At 46.0% G+C, this 23,001-nt stretch overlaps 1 protein-coding gene across 2 annotated transcripts in view; it reads right to left on the bottom strand.

The window, feature by feature from the left end:
- ZBTB40 (zinc finger and BTB domain containing 40) overlaps positions 1-23,001 on the bottom strand; it is a 368,246-nt gene that overhangs the window by 88,601 nt on the left and 256,644 nt on the right. For both annotated transcript variants that reach the window (XM_063942961.1, XM_063942962.1), the window contains one exon: positions 20,413-20,581. In XM_063942961.1, the coding sequence (XP_063799031.1) occupies positions 20,413-20,581 (169 nt within the window). The remainder of the gene's footprint in view (positions 1-20,412; positions 20,582-23,001) is intronic.

Below are 23,001 nucleotides of genomic sequence, written 5' to 3'. Positions count from 1 at the left end.
GCGTCATGCGGTGGACTTAGTGGAAGCAGGGGAGGATTTTTGTTCCTGGGAACTGGCTGCCTGATGCAGCTTCTTTCCTCTACCCCTGCCTCTGGGCAGAAAGGATGCGCCTCTGATCCGCTTGCCTTTCTGAGGCCGAAAGGACTGTACTTGATAATACGGTGCTTTCTTAGGCTGTGAGGGAACCTGGAGGTAAAAAAGTCGACTTCCCAGCTGTTGCTGTGGATACGAGGTCCGAGAGACCATCCCCAAACAATTCCTCACCCTTATAAGGCAAAACCTCCATGTGCCTTTTAGAATCAGCATCCCCTGTCCACTGCCGAGTCCATAATACTCTCCTGGCAGAAATGGACATTGCATTAATTCTAGATGCCAGCAGGCAAATGTCCCTCTGTGCATCCCTCATATATAAGACAACGTCTTTTATATGCTCTATGGTTAGCAAAATAGTATCCCTGTCGAGGGAATCAATGTTGTCTGACAGGGTATCAGACCATGCTGCTGCAGCACTACACATCCATGCTGAAGCAATTGCAGGTCTCAGTATAGTACCCGAGTGTGTATATACAGACTTCAGGATAGCCTCCTGCTTTCTATCTGCAGGTTCCTTTAGGGCGGCCGTATCCTGAGACGGCAGTGCCACCTTTTTTGATAAGCGTGTGAGCGCCTTGTCCACCCTAGGGGATGTTTCCCAACGTAGCCTATCCGTTGCCGGAAAAGGGTACGCCATCAGTAACCTCTTAGAAATCACTAGTTTCTTATCAGGGGAACACCACGCTTCTTCACACAATTCATTTAACTCATCAGATGGGGGAAAAGTCACTGGCAGCTTTTTCTCCCCAAACATAATACCCTTTTTGGTGGTAACCGGGTTAATGTCAGAAATGTGCAATACATTTTTCAATGCAGTAATCATGCATCGGATGGCCCTTGTGGACTGTACATTTGTCACATCCTCATCTACACTGGAGTCAGACTCCGTGTCGACATCTGTGTCTGCCATCTGAGCTAGCGGGCGTTTATGAGACCCTGATGGCCTCTGAGACGCCTGGGCAGGCGCGGGCTGAGATGCCGGCTGTCCCAAGGCTGCTGCGTCATCAAACCTTTTATGTAAGGAGTTGACACTGTCGGTTAATACCTTCCACATATCCATCCACTCCGGTGTCGGCCCCGTCGGGGGCGACACCACACTTATCTGCTCCTGCTCCGCCTCCCCGTAACCCTCGTCATCAAACATGTCGACACAGCCGTATCGACACACCGCACACACACAGGGAATGCTCTGACTGAGGACAGGACCCCACAAAAGTCCTTTGGGGAGACAGAGAGAGTATGCCAGCACACACCACAGCGCTATATAACAGGGATTTACACTAACAAAAAAGTGAATTTTTCCCAATAGCTGCTTATATCACATTTGCGCCTAAATTTATGTGCCCCCCCTCTCTTTTTACCCTTGTTGTAGTGTATACTGCAGGGGAGAGTATGGGGAGCGTCCTTCCAGCGGAGCTGTGAAGAGAAAATGCCCCCCCCCCCCAGCGCCCTCACCCACCAGTGACCGGAGTGTGTGGTGTGCTGTGGGAGCAATGGCGCACAGCTGCAGTGCTGTGCGCTACCTTAATGAAGACAGGAGTCTTCAGCCGCCATTTATCTTCGATTCTTCTGTCTTCTGGCTCTGCAAGGGGGACGGCGGCGCGGCTCCGGGAACGGACGATCGAGGTCGGGCCCTGTGTTCGAACCCTCTGGAGCTAATAGTGTCCAGTAGCCTTAGAAGCACAAGCTAGCTGCAAGCAGGTAGGTTTGCTTCTCTCCCCTCAGTCCCTCGAAGCAGTGAGTCTGTTGCCAGCAGATCTCACTGAAAATAAAAAACCTAACAAATACTTTCTTTCTAGCAAGCTCAGGAGAGCCCACTAGGAGCACCCAGCTCTGGCCGGGCACAGATTCTAACTGAGGTCTGGAGGAGGGGCATAGAGGGAGGAGCCAGTGCACACCAGATAGTACCTAATCTTTCTTTTAGAGTGCCCAGTCTCCTTCGGAGCCCGTCTATTCCCCCATGGTCCTTACGGAGTTCCCAGCATCCACTAGGACGTCAGAGAAAAGTCCCATTGGTTGGTTATGAATGAGTACCCGAATGACTCACCAGAACACTCTGATAATCTTTCTACAACTGACTAAAGGAAATTAATCTATACCTTGCACTTGTGGTGACCACAAAGACAGTCTGATTTATACAAATGTCCAGAGAGATATTTATTCCATGTAATACTAAATAATACATTTTACGTGTTATTAATATTGCACCCTTTCACGTGTGAAAGTCCTGTGACAGTATAATCCAGTGGTTCCCAAACTGGGTGCCACAAGGCACTCACAGGGGTCCAGGATCAATTTATTTATGGTCAATGTGATTGGCCACACATTTTATGATTGGCAGCCACCATCACTGATTTTGCGTAACAGAAGTGCAGCCCTGTTCACCACCACATAAGTGAACCTAAGGATGACATGTAAGCACAATTTACTTAATTGCCAATACTAAAGGGTGCAGTGATTCAAGAAAGTTTGGAAACCACTGCAATAAACAAATGTTGGGAGGTATCGCTACCAGTTTTACAGGACATCTGTGTCTGTACTGACAGAAATAAGCAACGCTCACTGTACTCTTTTTCTATTCCTAGTGGAGGGTTTCATATATCCTCCCCAGAACTGCTGCTGCGCACATGGTCAGGATTCCACCCATTTACAACTATATGTATATTACAGATATGTCACAATCCTGTGCACTGAATTCCTTGTCTTTTGCTAATAAAACCTGATATGCATTTTAGCACCATTAAAAACCTAACTGTAAACAGAATCATTCACGTAGACACCGCTCACAGAATAGCAGCACATCACTACCTTACGGAGATAAAGAAAGACATAAAATGGAAACTATTTGATTCAGTTTCACGGTTATCAAGTTAAATGTTAATTCATTAGAAAGAATTTAAATTAAACAGCCTATCCGGAACGCTTCGTCTTCTCCTACTTCGTATATGTTTAATTCTATTGTCTATTTTATTAGAACAGTGGCAATGTATACTACTTTTGTGTATATCAGAGCGTGACTGCATACCCAGGGGTGGTATATCTATTACATATGTACACAGACCAGACACTTTATGGGGGCGATTCAATGGTTATGGGTGCCCATTCATTATCGCACCCTTCAAGCCCAAGTACACTGGGTTTAGCCACGTAAAGCACCTAAATCAGTTTAACTTTCTAGTTATGGTACCCAAACACCTGAAGTGGCTGCAAGAAAAAGTGTGGTCTCCCACAGCAGTCACGCAGGAATGGAACAACAAGTGAATTGCTCCGTCTGGTGCCTCAAGGGAAACAATTGAATCACCCCTACAGTAGAGGTCTTTTTTTTTTTTTCTAAGTGCAGTTGTCACAAAAGATACCAGCCACTTTATACATTAATCGTTTTTCTTCCCTGTTTTTAAAACATCAAGACTGCGTTATCCTTATTTATATGATGTTGCATGTGGGTCAGTCTGAGTTGCATTTAAGGGCTTTGATTAGGAGGTCTCATGCCATCTGGGACAGATTTTAGTTTACAGTCTTTACAGTATAATGAATTACACAACTGTTTTTTCATTATTCCTTCCTGTTTTAGATATTACATAAAACTTTAATTTTGATGGACCAGAAATAGTCAGGTACGAACGTAATCTTTAAAAGCGAGGGGTCCCTGGGACCAACAGATTATTTTCACTCAGCGCAATCACTATAAACCTCACTGCTCCAGCATCCCCTAATGTATCACACATACAGATGGAGCCACGGTAGTCGTGGCTCAGTCTGTGACTGGGCGCGCCCATCGCCTAGAGCGTCCCTGTCCGCCCAGACAGACGCTCTGAATGGGAGAGTCTCTGTGCACTCCCGGCGTGAATAGGCGGATGGATCGCCTAATCACGCCATGAGTGCTCGTTTGCGATGGAGCCGCCTCAGATAAGCGCGGCTCCATCTGTACACTGAAGTGCCAAAAGTCATGGGATAGCAGTATGTAAAGGTAATGATAGGAGGCACCACCGTACTGTGACTTCTTGGAAATGTTCAGACCTGCATCAGTCGTAATCTAACATCTTGTGAGTCACTCTGAACACCAGCTTGGCTGCTCATTACAAGGCGACGTGAATTATCGAAGTTCAAACAAGGCATGATAGTAGGTGCCTGACAGATGGGACATTCAACGTTCCTCGATCTATGGTGTACGGTCTACGGTGTACTGTGTGTACCAGGAATAACACCGTGGACAGAACAGTGGCCGACCGCAGATGCTTAACAATCATGACCTGTGGGGTCTGTGGTAATAGATAAGAAACACTGGATCAAATCACATCCACATTCAATGCAGGAGGTACAAGACGAATGTCCAGCAGGGCAATGCATCATTCTTTAGCCTCCATGGAATATAGGAGCAGAAGACCCACCAGAAAGCCCCTGTTAACACTACAATACTGGACAGAGCACTTCACTTAGGCTCGTGATGTCACTAATTATACCCTGGCGGGATGGCTATATGTGGCGTGATCTGATAAGTCATGGTTCCAATTGTCAAGCTGATGGTAGGTTTCGGGTGTGGTGCAGACTCCACGAGGCCATGGACCCCAGTTGTCAACAAGGCAATGCGTAGGCTGGTGTGATTCCATAATGGTGTGAGGTGTGTTAACGTGGCATGGGTGGGGTCCAGTGGTCAATGATCAGTAACCGCTACATTGCATTGCTTGATGAATATTTGCTGCACTTCATGGATTTCATTTACCCCCCATAACAATGGAATATTCCAGCAGGATAATGACAAATGGTGTGACAACTTTTTTTCACGACATGAACCCAATCAAGCATTTATGGGACGTGGTGGAGTGGTCCATTCACATACAAGATCCTGCACCTACAAATATCAGGAACCTATCTGGATGACATGCATCTCTCCAGAAGCCTTCTAGTCACTTGTGGAATCGATGCCAGGTGAGATGCTGCACTTTGCCAGACTAGAGAGGGATCTAAACGATACTAGGCACCTGTCCTATGGTTCTTCAGTGTATATATAATTTTGAAGTAAAAATGGTCAAACAAACAATAATACAAAAGATTAAGGAATTTATTTATTAAGCATCGGTATGTAAGAAGTGGTGCTTCTTATCGTGTTTATGACAAATATTTAAAAGGGCAATGCATGTACTAACCATGTCTTTGTAGTAAAAGCATTGTTTACCAATACACATACAGGTTGAGTATCCCTTATCCAAAATGCTTGGGACCAGAAGTATTTTGGATATGGGATTTTTCCGTAGTTTGGAATAATTGCATACCATAATAAGATATCATGGTGATGGGACCTAAGTCTAAGCACAGAATGCATTTATATGTTTCATATACACCTTATACACACAGCCTGAAGGTTATTTTAGCCAATTTTTTTTTATAATTTTGTGCATTAAACAAAGTGTGTGTACATTCACACAATTCATTTATGTTCCATATACACCTTATACGCACAGCCAGAAGGTGGTTTAATACTATTTTTTTTTAAATCTGTTTATTATGATTTTCATGGGGTACAATGTAAGATAGAAACAAATAGCGATTATTTGATGAATAAAGCACAAAAACAACATTGGTGTGTACATCAATCAGTCAGGAATCAAATCTATAATATCGTCGGAGACGTGAAGTAGATGTGATTCACCAGTAAGAACACAATGCACTGGAGTTATATAACTATCAATGGTACGAAATTTTTTGTATATCTAGTACTCCAAGAATCAAACCTCAGGAAGTCATTCCCTGAAGTAGAGCAGAAACATTATATCAAACATGCGTCAATAAGAAAAGGGGAGATAGAAGAGTAGTAGAGAGAGAGCGGGGAGGGGGTAGGGAAACACATAAGGGTAAATAGGGAAGAAGGGTCAGGGCACTTTTTATCCATAAAGGCAATGAATGGTAGCAATTGATACATCAATATCAGGACGGAGAGCACTAGGCTTCAACCCTAGGGCTTATCCTAAGGTAGGGATAATGGTTTCATAACATACTCTTCCAATATCTTTCTACGAAGGAACCATTCAGTGTGCTCAAACACCTTAAATATTTGGGCCTGTGTGGTCTGATCCCGCGAGTCAATGTAAAGGCCCCACTTTTTGTAAATTTTTTTGACCCCTAGCTCTATATTCACTTGAGCCGATTTCCTGTCATAATATAAGATCTGCAATAATTTACTATGAACTTCTACCAATGTAGGGGAGGAAAACGATAACCAGTGGGATAGAATAATTTTCTTTGATACGGTTACTAAAATAGTGAGAAACTGAATAATTCGCTGTTTCCCAGGCCCTAAATCCCATTCCGAAAAATTTGCCCATAAACAAGAAAGGGGTGTTGCTGATACACGTATATTCAACAGTTGATTAATGTAGGCTAGTAATTTGTGCCAGAAACGTCGGATCAGACCACACTCCCAAAACATATGGTAGAAGGAAGCTATTCGAACATGACATTTGGGGCATTCCCCCGTTTCCGAGGGGTTAAATCGAGCATGTTGGGTTGGGGAGATATAGACTCTCTGTATAGTACGGAGGTGAACCTCTTGTAAGTAAGGTGCAGCCAGGGCTTTCAGGGTAGAAACGTAATGATCACTAAGTTGATGGTGACTAGTCAGGCTAGGTATATCCTTACACCATTGGGTAGATAGTTTATCCCATCTACACTCTGTTGTGCTAGAAGTCAGGATGGTATAAATCTGTCTAATACGTGTTGGGCCGGCCTTGTGAATATTAAGCGTAATTAACAATGGGTGAGAGGAAGGGGACGTGTCATGGGGTATGTTGCGCATACGGGTGATTGAGTCTAAATGTCGGGTTTGGAGGTACATGAAAAAATGAGAGTGGGGTAGGTCATATTTCTCTCGGAGTGATGAGAATGGATACATAGAGCCTCCCGGGTCAAACACTTTGGAAGAGTTAGACAGACCCTTCTCTTTCCAGAGCCGGTAATTGGAATTGAGAGATGGGGGAAAGGCGGGGTTACCCCATAGTGGAATACATGCGGACACCTCAGGGTTACATTTAAATTTCTTGTGTAGAGTGCGCCAGTTGTAGTAAATATCATGAAAAAGAGGGTTGTTAAGGATATGAGTCGGTATCAGGGAGGGTTTAGACAGAAGCAATGCTCCCGGGGAGTAGGGAGTAAATAAGGCCTCATCCAGAGCAGAGTCTGTGAAGAGTTCCCTGTCAAACAGCCAGTCAGCAGCACATCGGAACAAAGTCGCCATGGAGTAGGACATATAATCAGGAACTCCAAAGCTACCTGCGGCCTTAAGGGCCATCAATTTATCCAAAGCAATAAACGCTTTTTTCCCCTTCCACAGGAATTTTGACATAATCTTCCGTAAGTATTGGATGTCTTGAGTCGTGAAGCGAATCGGGAGCATCTGCATAAAGATAAAATAATTTCGGGAAGACTATGCTTTGTAAAACGGCTATCCTCCCCAACAGAGACAGAGGTAATAATTTCCAGCTATCTACCAACGAGGTGACACGCGTTAAGGCAGGAGTGTAGTTTTCCTCATATAGCCTGGAGAGATTCGCTGGGATTTGAATCCCCAGGTAGGTAAGCTTTGTGTGGGCAATTTTAAAAGAAAGGGATGGGAGGAGTTTGGAAATGTTATGGGCAGAAGGACCCAGGGGTAGAAGCTACGACTTGGCCACATTAATTTTATATCCTGCCCTAATTCCGAATGCTTGTATTAATCCAAGGATCTCCGGGATGGAGGTCGACGGATCAGAAACGAATAATAGCATGTCATCGGCAAAAAGAGCAAGACGGAGGTCAATTTTAATTCCCGTAAAAACTCTCGATTGGCGTAAGGCTATCGCTAAGGGCTCCAGTGCTATTGCAAATAGTAGGGGCGATAAGGGGCAGCCCTGTCTAGTACCGCGTTGAATCTCAAATGATGAGGACAGTACCCCATTACAGGAAATTTGAGTTTGTGGAGCAGTGTAAAGAAGTTTTAGAAGATTCACAAAGTCGGCAGGAAAACCAAAGTGTAGAAGAGTAGAGAAAAGATGGTCCCAATCTACAAGGTCAAACGCCTTCTCAGCGCCAAGGGAGAGAATAACTGGGGGAGGTGAAAGGGGGGAGAAAGAAGGAGAAGAATAGGAAGTAGCATAAATGGCAGTTAAAACTCTTCGTACATTGATCTCCGAGTGTCTACCCCAGATGAATCCAGTTTGATCCTTGTGTATAATTTGGGGGGAGTAATAATTTAATTCGGTTTGCCAATATTTTAGCGAGTAGCTTATTATCAAGGTTTAACAACGAGATCGGGCGGTACGATCCTGGTTGGGACAGATCTCTACCCGGTTTGGGAAGGACTTTAAGGACAGCAGTATTAAAATGTCTGGGAAGAGTGTCAGAAGACAAAATCGCATTTAGGACAGACACCAGGGTGTCTCCCATTCGGGGTAGAAAATTTTTATAAAAATCGGCACTAAAGCCATCAGGGCCCAGTGCTTTGTCCCTGCCAAATTGGCCAATGACACTCTGGACTTCTTCCAATGAAATAGGATTGAGTAATGATTGTACCATGGAGGGTTGAAGTTGAGGGATAGGAAGATTGTCCCAAAACTCATTGGGCCATGGAGGAGGGGTGAGTTCCGTTGAAGGGGAGGGGCGTGGGGTTGAGCAGTATAAATCTTCATAAAAAGATTTCATTATCTCAGAGATTTCCTGGTTGTTTGTAGTTAATATGCCAGTGGAGGTGCGTAAGGGATGAGTAACCATGGGAGGGCGGGAACCAGTGAGAAGAGTCGTTAACAATTTTCCAGTTCTATTGCCAAACTTATAAAACCTGTGATTCACCGAAAAAGAGAACCTGTTGCCCATGGAAGACATGAATTCATCGAAATGTGTTTTGGCCTCCATATATAGAAGACGGTTGTGTGGAGTAGGAGAGGATTTGTATTGCTGATAGGCTGTCGACAGGGGCCTCTGAAACTCCAGATACTTAGGAGGCATATTTCTTGTTAGTGGCGGAAACGTAGGATATTATATCACCTCGGAGGACCGACTTTGCGGTCATCCAGAATAATATGGGATCCTGGGGTGAATTGTTGGTTTTATAGGATTCCCAAGAAGATTCCAGTCTTTGTTGAAATTTCAGGGAGTTGGCGAGATATGAAGGGAATCTCCACAATTTAGGACAGGCATGTCCAACCTGCGGCCCTCCAGCTGTTGTGAAACTACATATCCCAGCATGCCCTGACATTGTTTTGCTGTCAGAGAATACTAAAGCTGTGTCAGGGCATGCTGGGATGTGTAGTTTCTCAACAGCTGGAGGGCCGCAGGTTGGACATGCCTGATTTAGGAGATGAGAGAGCGGCTGGAAAGTGAAGGGTCGCAGTGACTAGAGCATGGTCCGACAGAGATATTGTCTCAATTTGAGAGTCAGATATATGTGGTAGAAGAGAATGGGATAATAAAATATAGTCTATCCTAGACAGTGTATGATGAGCCGCAGAGAGGCAGGTGTATTCTTTCTCTGTGGGGTGTAAGGCTCTCCAAATATCCACTACCTGCAGTCTTTCAGCTAGTAGGGGTACCCCAAATTTGGGCAAGGAGAGAGGTAATGTAGGCGAGTGTGATCTATCTAGGTAGGAGGAGGAGATAAGGTTGAAATCCCCGCAGAGAAACAAGGGGTCTGTGAGGAAGGGAGTCAGTTTGGCCAGTAAGGACTGAAAAACTTTCTTAGAATAGACGTTAGGTGCATATACATTACACATTGAATAAATTATACCATGAATCTTAGCAGATAGTATCACATAACGACCATCAGGGTCAGTAACAGTGGACAAGACTTCCGCCGGAATAGAACGTTTGATTAATATAACAACCCCTCTGGCTTTAGAAATGAAAGAGGTAAAACCCAATACCCGCCAGTTCAAAGCATTTCATTTTGCCGTCTCCTCTGGAGTCAGGTGTGTTTCCTGGAGGAATGCCAGGTCTGCCCGTTGTTTATTAAGATAAAGGAGTACTTTCCGTCTCTTTGCTGGGGAATTAAAACCCCCAACATTCCAGGATCCCACCGTCAGGTCAGCCATATGTCAGAGGAAAAGGCAAAACAGATGCATTCTTTACCCACCTTCACAAGGAACAGCGACATAATCACATCCTGATGGATGGGGGGTGGGAGAGTGGGGGGTGGTAAGAGACAAAACAAGAGAAGAAAAAGAGAGATAGGAGGCAATCGTGAATAACAGGCCGTACAATCGTAGAAGTATTATTTTAACAATCACCAATACACCAATGGCCAGTGACCTCCGGTCAGCAAGCATGAGCGAGCACCAGTGATGGTGTATCCGCACCCGAGTGTACAGTGACGGGCACTAGCAGGAAAGGAGGATCCCCTCCCCACCGCCACAATTCAATTATCTATACCCACCCAGCATCCCACAAAAAAAATAAGAATTTACTTACCGATAATTCTATTTCTCGTAGTCCGTAGTGGATGCTGGGAACTCCGTAAGGACCATGGGGAATAGCGGCTCCGCAGGAGACTGGGCACAAAAGTAAAAGCTTTCTGACTAGCTGGTGTGCACTGGCTCCTCCCCCTATGACCCTCCTCCAAGCCTCAGTTAGGATACTGTGCCCGGACGAGCGTACATAATAAGGAAGGATCTTGAATCCCGGGTAAGACTCATACCAGCCACACCAATCACACCGTACAACTTGTGATCTGAACCCAGTTAACAGTATGATAAACGTAGGAGCCTCTGAAAAGATGGCTCACAACAATAAACAACCCGATTTTTGTAACAATAACTATATACAAGTATTGCAGACAATCCGCACTTGGGATGGGCGCCCAGCATCCACTACGGACTACGAGAAATAGAATTATCGGTAAGTAAATTCTTATTTTCTCTGACGTCCTAGTGGATGCTGGGAACTCCGTAAGGACCATGGGGATTATACCAAAGCTCCCAAACGGGCGGGAGAGTGCGGATGACTCTGCAGCACCGAATGAGAGAACTCCAGGTCCTCCTCAGCCAGGGTATCAAATTTGTAAAATTTAGCAAACGTGTTTGCCCCTGACCAAGTAGCTGCTCAGCAAAGTTGTAAAGCCGAGACCCCTCGGGCAGCCGCCCAAGATGAGCCCACTTTCCTTGTGGAATGGGCTTTTACAGATTTTGGCTGTGGCAGGCCTGCCACAGAATGTGCAAGCTGAATTGTACTACAAATCCAACGAGCAATCGTCTGCTTAGAAGCAGGAGCACCCAGCTTGTTGGGTGTATACAGGATAAACAGCGAGTCAGATTTTCTGACTCCAGCCGTCCTGGAAACATATTTTCAGGGCCCTGACTACGTCCAGCAACTTGGAGTCCTCCAAGTCCCTAGTAGCCGCAGGCACCACAATAGGCTGGTTCATGTGAAACGCTGAAACCACCTTAGGGAGAAATTGAGGGCGAGTCCTCAGTTCTGCCCTGTCTGAATGAAAAATGAGGTAAGGGCTTTTATATGACAATGCCGCCAATTCTGAGACACGCCTGGCTGAAGCCAGGGCTAACAGCATGACCACTTTCCATGTGAGCTATTTCAATTCCACAGTGGTGAGTGGTTCAAACCAATGTGATTTTAGGAGACTCAACACTACATTGAGATCCCAAGGTGCCACTGGAGGCACAAAAGGAGGCTGTATATGCAGTACCCCTTTGACAAACGTCTGAACTTCAGGCACTGAAGCCAGTTCTTTTTGGAAGAAGATCGACAGGGCCGAAATTTGAACCTTAATGGACCCTAATTTTAGGCCCATAGATAGTCCTGTTTGCAGGAAATGCAGGAAACGACCCAGTTGAAATTCCTCTGTAGGGGCCTTCTTGGCCTCACACCACGCAACATATTTTCACCAAATGCGGTGATAATGTTTTGCGGTTACATCCTTCCTGGCCTTGACCAGGGTAGGGATGACTTCATCTGGAATGCCTGTTTCCTTCAGGATCCGGCGTTCAACCTCCATGCCGTCAAACGCAGCCGCGGTAAGTCTTGGAACAGACAAGGTCCCTGCTGGAGCAGGTCCTTCCTTAGAGGTAGAGGCCACGGGTCCTCTGTGAGCATCTCTTGAAGTTCCGGGTACCAAGTCCTTCTTGGCCAATCCGGAGCCACGAGTATAGTTCTTACTCCTCTCCGTCTTATAATTCTCAATACCTTGGAACACATACACTGACTGGTACACCCACGGTGTTACCAGAGCGTCCACAGCTATTGCCTGAGGGTCCCTTGACCTGGCGCAATACCTGTCTAGTTTTTTGTTGAGGCGGGACGCCATCATGTCCACCTTTGGTTTTTCCCAACGGTTTACAATCATGTGGAAGACTTCTGGATGAAGTCCCCACTCTCCCGGGTGGAGGTCGTGTCTGCTGAGGAAGTCTGCTTCCCAGTTGTCCACTCCCGGAATGAACACTGCTGACAGTGCTATCACATGATTTTCCGCCCAGCGAAGAATCCTTGCAGCTTCTGCCATTGCCCTCCTGCTTCTTGTGCCGCCCTGTCTGTTTACGTGGGCGACTGCCGTGATGTTGTCCGATTGGATCAATACCGACTGACCCTGAAGCAGAGGCCTTGCTTGGCTTAGGGCATTGTAAATTGCCCTTAGTTCCAGGATATTTATGTGAAGAGACGTTTCCATGCTTGACCACAAGCCCTGGAAATTTCTTCCCTGTGTGACTGCTCCCCAGCCTCTCAGGCTGGCATCCGTGGTCACCAGAATCCAGTCCTGAATGCCGAATCTGCGGCCCTCTAGAAGATGAGCACTCTGCAACCACCACAGGAGAGACACCCTTGTCCTTGGAGATAGGGTTATCCGCTGATGCATCTGAAGATGCGATCCGGACCATTTGTCCAGCAGATCCCACTGAAAAGTTCTTGCATGGAATCTTCCGAATGGAATCGCTTCGTAAGAAGCCACCATCTTTCCCAGGACCCTTGTGCATTGATGCACTGACACTTGTCCTGGTTTCAGGAGGTTCCTGACTAGCTCGGATAACTCCCTGGCCTTCTCCTCCGGGAGAAACACCTTTTTCTGGACTGTGTCCAGAATCATCCCTATGAACAGTAGACGTGTTGTTGGAATCAGCTGCGATTTTGGAATATTTAGAATCCACCCGTGCTGACGTAGCACCACCTGAGATAGTGCTACTCCGACCTCTAACTGTTCCCTGGATCTTGCCCTTATCAGGAGATCGTCCAAGTAAGGGATAATTAAGACGCCTTTTCTTCGAAGAAGAATCATCATTTCGGCCATTACCTTGGTAAAGACCCGTGGTGCCGTGGACAATCCAAACGGCAGCGTCTGAAACTGATAATGACAGTTCTGTACCACAAACCTGAGGTACCCTTGGTGAGAAGGGTAGATTGGGACATGGAGATAAGCATCTTTGATGTCCAGAGACACCATATAGTCCCCTTCTTCCAGGTTCGCTATCACTGCTCTGAGTGATTCCATCTTGAATTTGAACCTTTTTATGTAAGTGTTCAATGATTTCAGATTTAAAATCGGTCTCACCGAGCCGTCCGGCTTCGGTACCACAAACAGCGTGGAATAATACCCCTTTCCCTGTTGTAGGAGGGGTACCTTGATTATCACCTGCTGGGAATACAGCTTGTGAATAGCTTCCAATACTGCCTCCCTGTCGGAGGGAGACGTTGGTAGAGCAGACTTCAGGAACCAGGCGAGGGGGAGACGTCTCGAATTCCAATTTGTACCCCTGTGATACTACCTGCAGGATCCAGGGGTCCACTTGCGAGTGAGCCCACTGCGCGTTGAAATTTTTGAGACGGGCCCCCACCGTGCCTGAGTCCGCTTGTAAAGCCCCAGCGTCATGCTGAAGACTTGGCAGAAGCGGGGGAGGGCTTCTGATCCTGGGAAGAGGCTGCCTGCTGCAGTCTTTTTCCCCTTCCTCTGCCCCGGGGCAGAAATGAGTGGCCTTTTGCCCGCTTGCCCTTATGGGGACGAAAGGACTGAGTTTGAAAAGACGGTGTCTTTTTCTGCTGAGAGGTGACCTGGGGTAAAAAGGTGGATTTCCCAGCCGTCGCCGTGGCCACCAGGTCTGACAGACCGACCCCAAATAACTCCTCCCCTTTATACGGCAAAACTTCCATATGCCGATTGGAATCCGCATCACCTGACCACAGTCGTGTCCATAAACTCCAACGCGCCCTAACCTCTGGCGGGAAAGGGTATAATGCCAATAATTTCTTAGAAATCAGCAGTTTTTTATCGGGGGAAACCCACGCTTTGTCACACACCTCATTTAATTCATCTGATTCCGGAAATACTATGGGTAGTTTTTTCACACCCCACATAATACCCCTTTTTGTGGTACTTGTAGTATCAGAAATGTTCAAAGCCTCCTTCATTGCCGTGATCATGTAACGTGTGGCCCTACTGGACATTACGTTTGTCTCGTCACCGTCGACACTGGAGTCAGTATCCGTGTCTGGGTCTGTGTCGACCATCTGAGGTAACGGGCGCTTTAGAGCCCCTGACGGTGTTTGAGACGCCTGGACAGGCACTAACTGATTTGCCGGCTGTCTCATGTCGTCAACAGTTTTTTGCAAAGTGCTGACACTGTCACGTAATTCCTTCCATACTACCATCCAGTCAGGTGTCGACTCCCTAGGGGGTGACATCACTAACACAGGCAATTGCTCCGCCTCCACATCATTTTCCTCCTCATACATGTCGACACAATCGTACCGACACACAGCACACACACAGGGAATGCTCTGATAGAGGACAGGACCCCACGAGCTCTTTGGGGAGACAGAGGGAGAGTTTGCCAGCACACACCAGAGCGCTATATATATGCAGGGATAACCTTATATAAGTGTTTCTCCCTTCTATAGCTGCTGTATATGTATTTTCTGCCAATTAGTGCCCCCCCTCTCTTGTTTTACCCTGATTCTGTAGCAGGACTGCAGGGGAGAGTCAGGGAGCCGTCCTTCCAGCGGAGCTGTGAGGGAAAATGGCGCTTGTGTGCTGAGGAGATAGGCCCCGCCCCCTTTTCGGCTGCCTTTTCTCCCGCTTTTTTTAGGAAAACTGGCAGGGGTTAAATGCATCCATATAGCCCAGGAGCTATATGTGATGCATTTCTTTAGCCATATAAGGTTTAAAACATGTTTTATTGCGTCTCAGGGCGCTCCCCCCCAGCGCCCTGCACCCTCCGTGACCGGAGTGTGAAGTGCGCTGAGAGCAATGGCGCACAGCTGCAGTGCCTACCTTATTGAAGACAGGAACGTCTTCTGCCGCCGATTTTTCCGGACCTCTTCGCTCTTCTGGCTCTGTAAGGGGGCCGGCGGCGCGGCTCCGGGACCCATCCAGGCTGAACCTGTGATCGTCCCTCTGGAGCTAATGTCCAGTAGCCAAGAAGCCCAATCCACTCTGCATGCAGGTGAGTTTGCTTCTTCTCCCCTTAGTCCCACGATGCAGTGAGCCTGTTGCCAGCAGGTCTCACTGAAAAAAAAAAAAAAAACCTATTTAAAACTTTTACTCTAAGCAGCTCTGGAGAGCTACCTAGCATGCACCCTTCTCGGCCGGGCACAAAAATCTAACTGAGGCTTGGAGGAGGGTCATAGGGGGAGGAGCCAGTGCACACCAGCTAGTCAGAAAGCTTTTACTTTTGTGCCCAGTCTCCTGCGGAGCCGCTATTCCCCATGGTCCTTACGGAGTTCCCAGCATCCACTAGGACGTCAGAGAAATATACAGGGTAACAGCGTACTCTTAAGAACAACAACTCATGAGCAGAATGCAGTGAACCGAGTACTGCAGAAAACCTATGGAAAAGATTACAAATAAGCAAATATAACCACGGAAGTCCATGATAGTGGGGGAGCCCCCAGCATGTGTAGGTAATATGGTAAACAATTATAGAATATATATTTTTTTTTCTTGTTTTGTTTATATGAAAACATATCGAAGATATAATGAAGCCGAATCAAATATAGAGCGGCAGCAGCCACAATGGTGCAAGAGAGCATTTGCAAAAAGAACCAGTACAGTTCACGTGGAGAATATGATGAAACCGCAGGGGAAAAACCTGTATATTATAGTCCAGCAGCCGCTGAGGGGAGGTCTGTAATATCTGCAGCGTCTTCTCTAGAGATATTGCGGAGGTAGGCCACTGCGTCTGCAGGCGACAGAAAGTCTTTGTGGGAGGTACCCTCATAAATGCGTAAGCATGCGGGGTAGAGTAAGCCAAACTTGCGACCCTCAGATACGAGTTGTGTGCAAATAGGTGAAAACGCTTTACGGGCCCGGGTCAATTCCACTGAATAGTCCTGGAATATGAAAAGCTTGTTACCCCTCCCATTGGATATCTTTCATTTTGCGGGATGCAGACCAGAATGCCATTTTATGAAGGTAGTTCAGACAGCGAAACAGTGTCACCCGTGGACGCGGTCTGGTGGGGGTGGGGACAGGGCCTACACGGTGAACCCTCTCGATAACTAGGTCGATGCAGTCTCGTTCTATGCCCAAAAGTGCAGGCAGGGTGACACGTACAAAATGAGCCAGCGCTGTGCCTTTAAGTGATTCCGGCAAACCCACCAATCTGATATTATTTCTTCTTGAGCGATTTTCTATATCATCTAGCTTATTCCATATTTGATCATTCTCTGTGGTAAGAGATTTCACTGAGTGATGAAGCCCCTCTATGTCATGTGTAGCTGCTTGCAGCTGGGATTCAGTGCGAGAGACTCTCTGCTGTAAGTGCTGCAGCTGTGTAGTGATATCTGTGACAGCCAGTGATAACAGAGGGGCCATGGTGGCTTTTATTGCTGCCACTACGTCTCCATACGTCACAGGGGCTTCAGGATCGCGGCATACCTGTGATCCTGTGATGTCTGCCCCCTCGGCCGCGACTTTCTTGAAGGCTGGAGAGGTGACTTCAGGGCCGGCGCCATGTTGGTTCCCGCGCGGCGCTTTTCCAGCCTCGTGTTTACGCCGGCGGGAGCCGCAGCCATGGGCGTCACATAGCGGTCCATGCTGACCGCGGGTCTTGCAGAGGGTATGCTGGGGAAAGTGGAGGCTGTAACAGCCTTTAAAAAAGTATATTGCGGTGGGCAGCGGGACGGAGCTCTTGCAGCGTGCGGCTCACTCCATGGGTCCCGGAACCGGAAGTCTAATACAATATTTTTAATAACTTTGTGTATTAAACAAAGTTGGTGTACATTGAACCATCAAAAAACAAAGTTTTCACTATCTCATTCTCACTCAAAAAAAGTCCGTATTTCGGAATATGTGGATATGGGATACTCAACCTGTACTATATGCACACACAAAGTTAAAATCAGAGAAAGCAAAAAATATATAGGAGAGACATGCTCCACTGACCCAGAGCAGAAACAGGGTGCTTAAAACTTCATTGTTTCCTGTCATTCAAAGCAAGCATGATGGGGATTCAGAATTAGAACAAATCTGCTGTCATTCCATAAGGGATGCGGTCAAGATCCCGATTTCGTACTGATCCCTTCCATAATAATTCTGCTGTTGTTCTCAGGACACCAATGGTTTTTGTATATAAGGCTGACATGGACATCATGTTGAAATGCTGACAAGGTCAGAATGCCAACAATGTGGTTTTAAGGTAAGTCTATTCCTAATTGCTAACCCTAAAGTCAACCTTTAGACAATATTGACATTTCAACATTCTGTCTAAGTTGACATTTCCAGATGTCGCCATTTATGATGTTGACATTTTAATCATAAAGGTCGACACTTTGGTGTCGACAACCTGCATACCCCCACCATTAACTATATAATTCAGTTTAAGAGATGCACTGTGTCCAGATTTTGCCCTTAAAAATGAAAACCCGATCTACTCCGTAATCAGCACACTTTCTGAAAAAATCCAAGTGATCACTAAATTGTCTACTTAAAGAAATAAAATAATCACTGCTTTTGAGTAAGATTTGCAAAATAAGATTTTGTACAAAAAGACAAATCGTTTTGCATCTCATGATTTACAGCAGTTATACAATTTCTTTAATAGTTTCATGTTGTAACAACCGTGTGGCCCGAGAGCTGTACTGAATGCCTCTCCCTTTACACCTCAGCTTGACTCTGTACAGTGTTGTAAGGAAGCCCCTCCTCCTCCACTACATAGCTCTTTGGTCTTCTCTATAAACCACCTCCTCCTTACTACTATACATAACACATACTCAACATAGCAAACTTCATCTACTCTGCATAAAGCACCCCCATTTCCTCAAAATTCCCATCTCATCTACTTACATAATGTACTCCTCCCCTAAACACCCCATCCCACCTTTTATACTGACTGACAGGCTGCTGGCGTAACGGGGTAGGAGGTGGCCGAAGCTGGCCACCAATTTTCTGGCTATGCCAGGGTCCCTGTTTTCTGACGAAGACTTCCTGAGAAGTACCACCTGTCATTCTGAATAAGCTGAGGCCGGCTCAGGCGGCTGAGGGCTGTGATCATCGTGACCGATGTGATGCTGCAGGAGGTGTCTTGTTACCTGCAGATGTCTCCTGCTGCATCCAAAGACACAGGCACAGTACACATTGCTGCTATCTCCGAATCAGGCCCTCTATTCGCGCTCTAAATAATGCGCCCCCTCAATCTCTTTGACGTACATACGCATCCCCTTTAATCTCCTCTAATTTACATAACATTCTACTCCCTCTCCCCTACATAACATGGACCCTTCCATCTTTTCTACATAATACGTCCCCTTCCATCACTTCTACATACCCACACCCTTCCCTCCCCTTTTACATAATGCATTCTATTTCCTTTTCACTAAATAAACATGTCTCCTTCCTTCTCTACTAAATACCCATCCCCTTTTCACAACTCAACGTAATGCGTCCTTTCATCTCTTCTACATAGCCATACCTCACCTCTACATAACGAGCCACCTTCTGTCTCCATTACATAACACATTCTAGTCCCTCGCCTCTACATAACATGCTTCATTGCCTCACCTCACCTCTGCATAAAGCATTATGGGGCAGATGTATTAACCTGCAGAAGGCATAAGGAAGTGATAAACCAGTGAAAGTGCAAGGTGATAAACACACCGGCCAATCAGCTCCAATATGCAAAATGACAGTTAGGAGCTGACTGGCTGGTGGGTTTATCACCTTGCGCTCATCACTGGTTTATCACTTCCTTATGCCTTCTCTAGGTTAATACATCTGCCCCTCTATTCCTTCGTCTTTACATACCACGTCCCCTTAGATCCCTTCTACATACCCATCCCCTTCCCCAACCTCTACATTATTTGTCCCATTCCCTCTCCTTTACATAAAGCATTCTAGGGCAGATGTATTAACCTGGAGAAGGCATAAGGAAGTGATAAATCAGTGATATGTGCAAGGTGATAAACACACCAGCCAATCAGTTCCCATATGTAAATTAACAGTTAGGAGCTGATTGGCTGGTGCCTTTATCACCTTCCACATATCACTGGTTTATCACTTCCTTATGCTTTCTCCAGGTTAATACATCTGCCCCTCTATTCCCTCTCCTCTAATGTAGCACTTCCCCTCCACCTTTTCTACATTACACATTTTATTCCCTCTCCTCTACATAAACCGTCCCCCTTCCATCCCTTCTACATATTGCATTCTATCATCCATCCTCAAAATAGCGTGTCCCCTTCTATCTCTTCTACAAACCCATCCATTTCACTCACCTCTACATAATTAATTCTATTCCCTCTCCTCTAAAAAACACATCCCTTTCTATCCCTTCTACATACTTAGACCCTTTCCTCACCTATAGATAATGCACCCCAATACCTCTTACAAAACACATTCTATTTCCTCCCCTCTCCATACCACATCCCCTTTCATCACTAATACATAGCCAACCACTTTCTTCTCCACTACATCCAGTCTGTCCCCACCTATGTACCAGTCTCTCCTAGCCCAGCCCCTCTCCCCCTCTGAACTATACTCCCCTCCATCTCCCCCTGTGTACTACATTCCCCTCTGGACCACAGTCCCCTCAGTCTCACCTGCGTACCACATTCTCCTTCATGTGCCTTGTAAAACAAACTCAATCACCTCTATATAACACCACCTCCTCTGCACAAACCTTCGAACACCACAATGCAGTAGTTTAGGTTAGGAGTACCACTAAAAATGACAGTTGCTTTACATGAAAAGGCCATCAGTGTTTACAATACAATATATATGCAAATGAATTCAGACCAAATACCATTAAAATCTTGGATTTCGGCGGTCCTTTAATACTAAACCAACTCCTTGGTTACCTTACTGTACGTAGGTTTATTGGTCTAACAAAATAACAGATTTAAAAAAAAAAAAAAAAAACTTACCAAGTTGTTCTAGCTCTTTATAGACTGGCTGTAAATCAGGGGCAGAGTCCTGAACACTACAGAGCAACTGGCAGAACTTCAGGACAGGGACTGTATGCTGCAGTGCAGCACTAAGGAGAGGCCTTGCAGGACAATCACTGTCTTCATTCTGCTGTGGAATGTTTAACAGCTGAAGGAAAAGTAAAGTTGTATTAGCTAGAACTTTCAAAACAACAAAAGGTGCACATTATAATTAGCACAACAAAAATCAGTTACATGAACTTTGCTTCATATTAAGGTGTGTTAGGCCTCTATAAGTAATGAAGTTGATCTGAAAACAGAATAAGGATGGCGCTAGCAGAACTCCAATTCAGTGAATGTAGTCATGTCCCGTACACAAAGTACACACATGCACTTTTCAGCCTCAGTTAACATGGCATTCAACTGAGTGGAGTCTTGTTAAACTTAGTCAAAAACACTTTCACTAGTAAGCAAGAAGACATTCATTAAATTGAGCACACGGACATCACATACCTGAAAAACTATTTCCTCTATCAGCGAGGCTGTGGAACACTGGACCATGTTTAGAGCATAAAGGGATAGGGGAGATGGGGTGTGCTCTGCACTAGCTGAACAATTATTATTATTGAATTACGTACAGAGAGCCCCGATTAATATCCGTCAATAAATCAATCACTAACTGTTGGATATACGGGGGTGCAACCAGAGACAATTGTATTGTACGAAGAGAGGAAAGAATGTCTCTTTGTTGGCGCACGAGATAATTTAAAATTTAACTTTTTATAGATCCATTAAGATTGTTCAAAACACGAAATTTAGACAATACAGTACCACAAATATTACATTGACTACCTACACTGGAGTGAAAAAAATAAGATTTTACTTACCGATCAATCTATTTCTCGTAGTCCGTAGTGGATGCTGGGACTCCGTCAGGACCATGGGGATTAGCGGCACCGCAGGAGACAGGGCACAAAAATAAAAGCTTTAGGACTAGGTGGTGTGCACTGGCTCCTCCCCCTATGACCCTCCTCCAAGCCTCAGTTAGGATACTGTGCCCGGACGAGCGTACACAATAAGGAAGGATTTTGAATCCCGGGTAAGACTCATACCAGCCACACCAATCACACCGTACAACCTGTGATCTGAACCCAGTTAACAGTATGACAAACGTAGGAGCCTCTGAACAGACGGCTCACAACAATAACAACCCGTTTTTTTTTTTTTTTGTAACAATAACTATGTACAAGTATTGCAGACAATCCGCACTTGGGATGGGCGCCCAGCATCCACTACGGACTACGAGAAATAGATTTATCGGTAAGTAAAATCTTATTTTCTCTGACGTCCTAGTGGATGCTGGGACTCCGTCAGGACCATGGGGATTATACCAAAGCTCCCAAACGGGCGGGAGAGTGCGGATGACTCTGCAGCACCGAATGAGAGAACTCCAGGTCCTCTTTAGCCAGGGTATCAAATTTGTAGAATTTTACAAACGTGTTCTCCCCCGACCACGTAGCTGCTCGGCAGAGTTGTAATGCCGAGACCCCTCGGGCAGCCGCCCAAGATGAGCCCACCTTCCTTGTGGAATGGGCCTTGATAGATTTAGGCTGTGGCAGGCCTGCCACAGAATGTGCAAGTTGAATTGTGCTACAAATCCAACGAGCAATCGTCTGCTTAGAAGCAGGAGCACCCAGCTTGTTGGGTGCATACAGTATAAACAGCGAGTCAGATTTTCTGACTCCAGCCGTCCTTGAAATATATATTTTCAATGCCCTGACAACGTCCAGCAACTTGGAATCCTCCAAATCGCTAGTAGCCGCAGGCACCACAATAGGCTGGTTCAGGTGAAACGCTGAAACCACCTTAGGCAGAAACTGAGGACGCGTCCGCAGTTCTGCCCTGTCCGAATGGAAAATCAGATATGGGCTTTTATACGATAAAGCCGCCAATTCTGACACTCTCCTGGCTGAAGCCAGGGCCAGTAGCATAGTTACTTTCCATGTAAGATATTTCAAATCCACCGATTTGAGTGGCTCAAACCAATGGGATTTGAGAAAATCCAAAACTACATTAAGATCCCACGGAGCCACTGGGGGCACAACCGGGGGCTGTATATGTAGTACTCCTTTTACAAAAGTCTGGACTTCAGGAACTGAAGCCAATTCTTTCTGGAAGAAAATCGACAGGGCCGAAATTTGAACCTTAATGGACCCTAATTTGAGGCCCATAGACAATCCTGTTTGCAGGAAATGTAGGAATCGACCCAGTTGAAATTCCTCCGTCGGGGCCTTCCTGGCCTCACACCACGCAACATATTTTCTCCAAATGCGGTGATAATGTTGTGCAGTCACCTCCTTCCTGGCTTTTACCAGGGTAGGGATGACCTCTTCCGGAATGCCTTTTTCCCTTAGAATTCGGCGTTCAACCGCCATGCCGTCAAACGCAGCCGCGGTAAGTCTTGGAATAGACACGGTCCCTGCTGAAGCAGGTCCCGTCTTAGAGGTAGAGGCCACGGATCTTCCGTGAGCATCTCCTGAAGTTCCGGGTACCAAGTTCTTCTTGGCCAATCCGGAGCCACGAGTATCG

This window comes from Pseudophryne corroboree, chromosome 10, assembly GCF_028390025.1.
Source record: "Pseudophryne corroboree isolate aPseCor3 chromosome 10, aPseCor3.hap2, whole genome shotgun sequence".
NCBI lineage: Eukaryota > Metazoa > Chordata > Amphibia > Anura > Myobatrachidae > Pseudophryne > Pseudophryne corroboree.
Note: the sequence above shows the minus strand (reverse complement) of the source record. Positions and strands in the feature narration are given on the sequence as shown.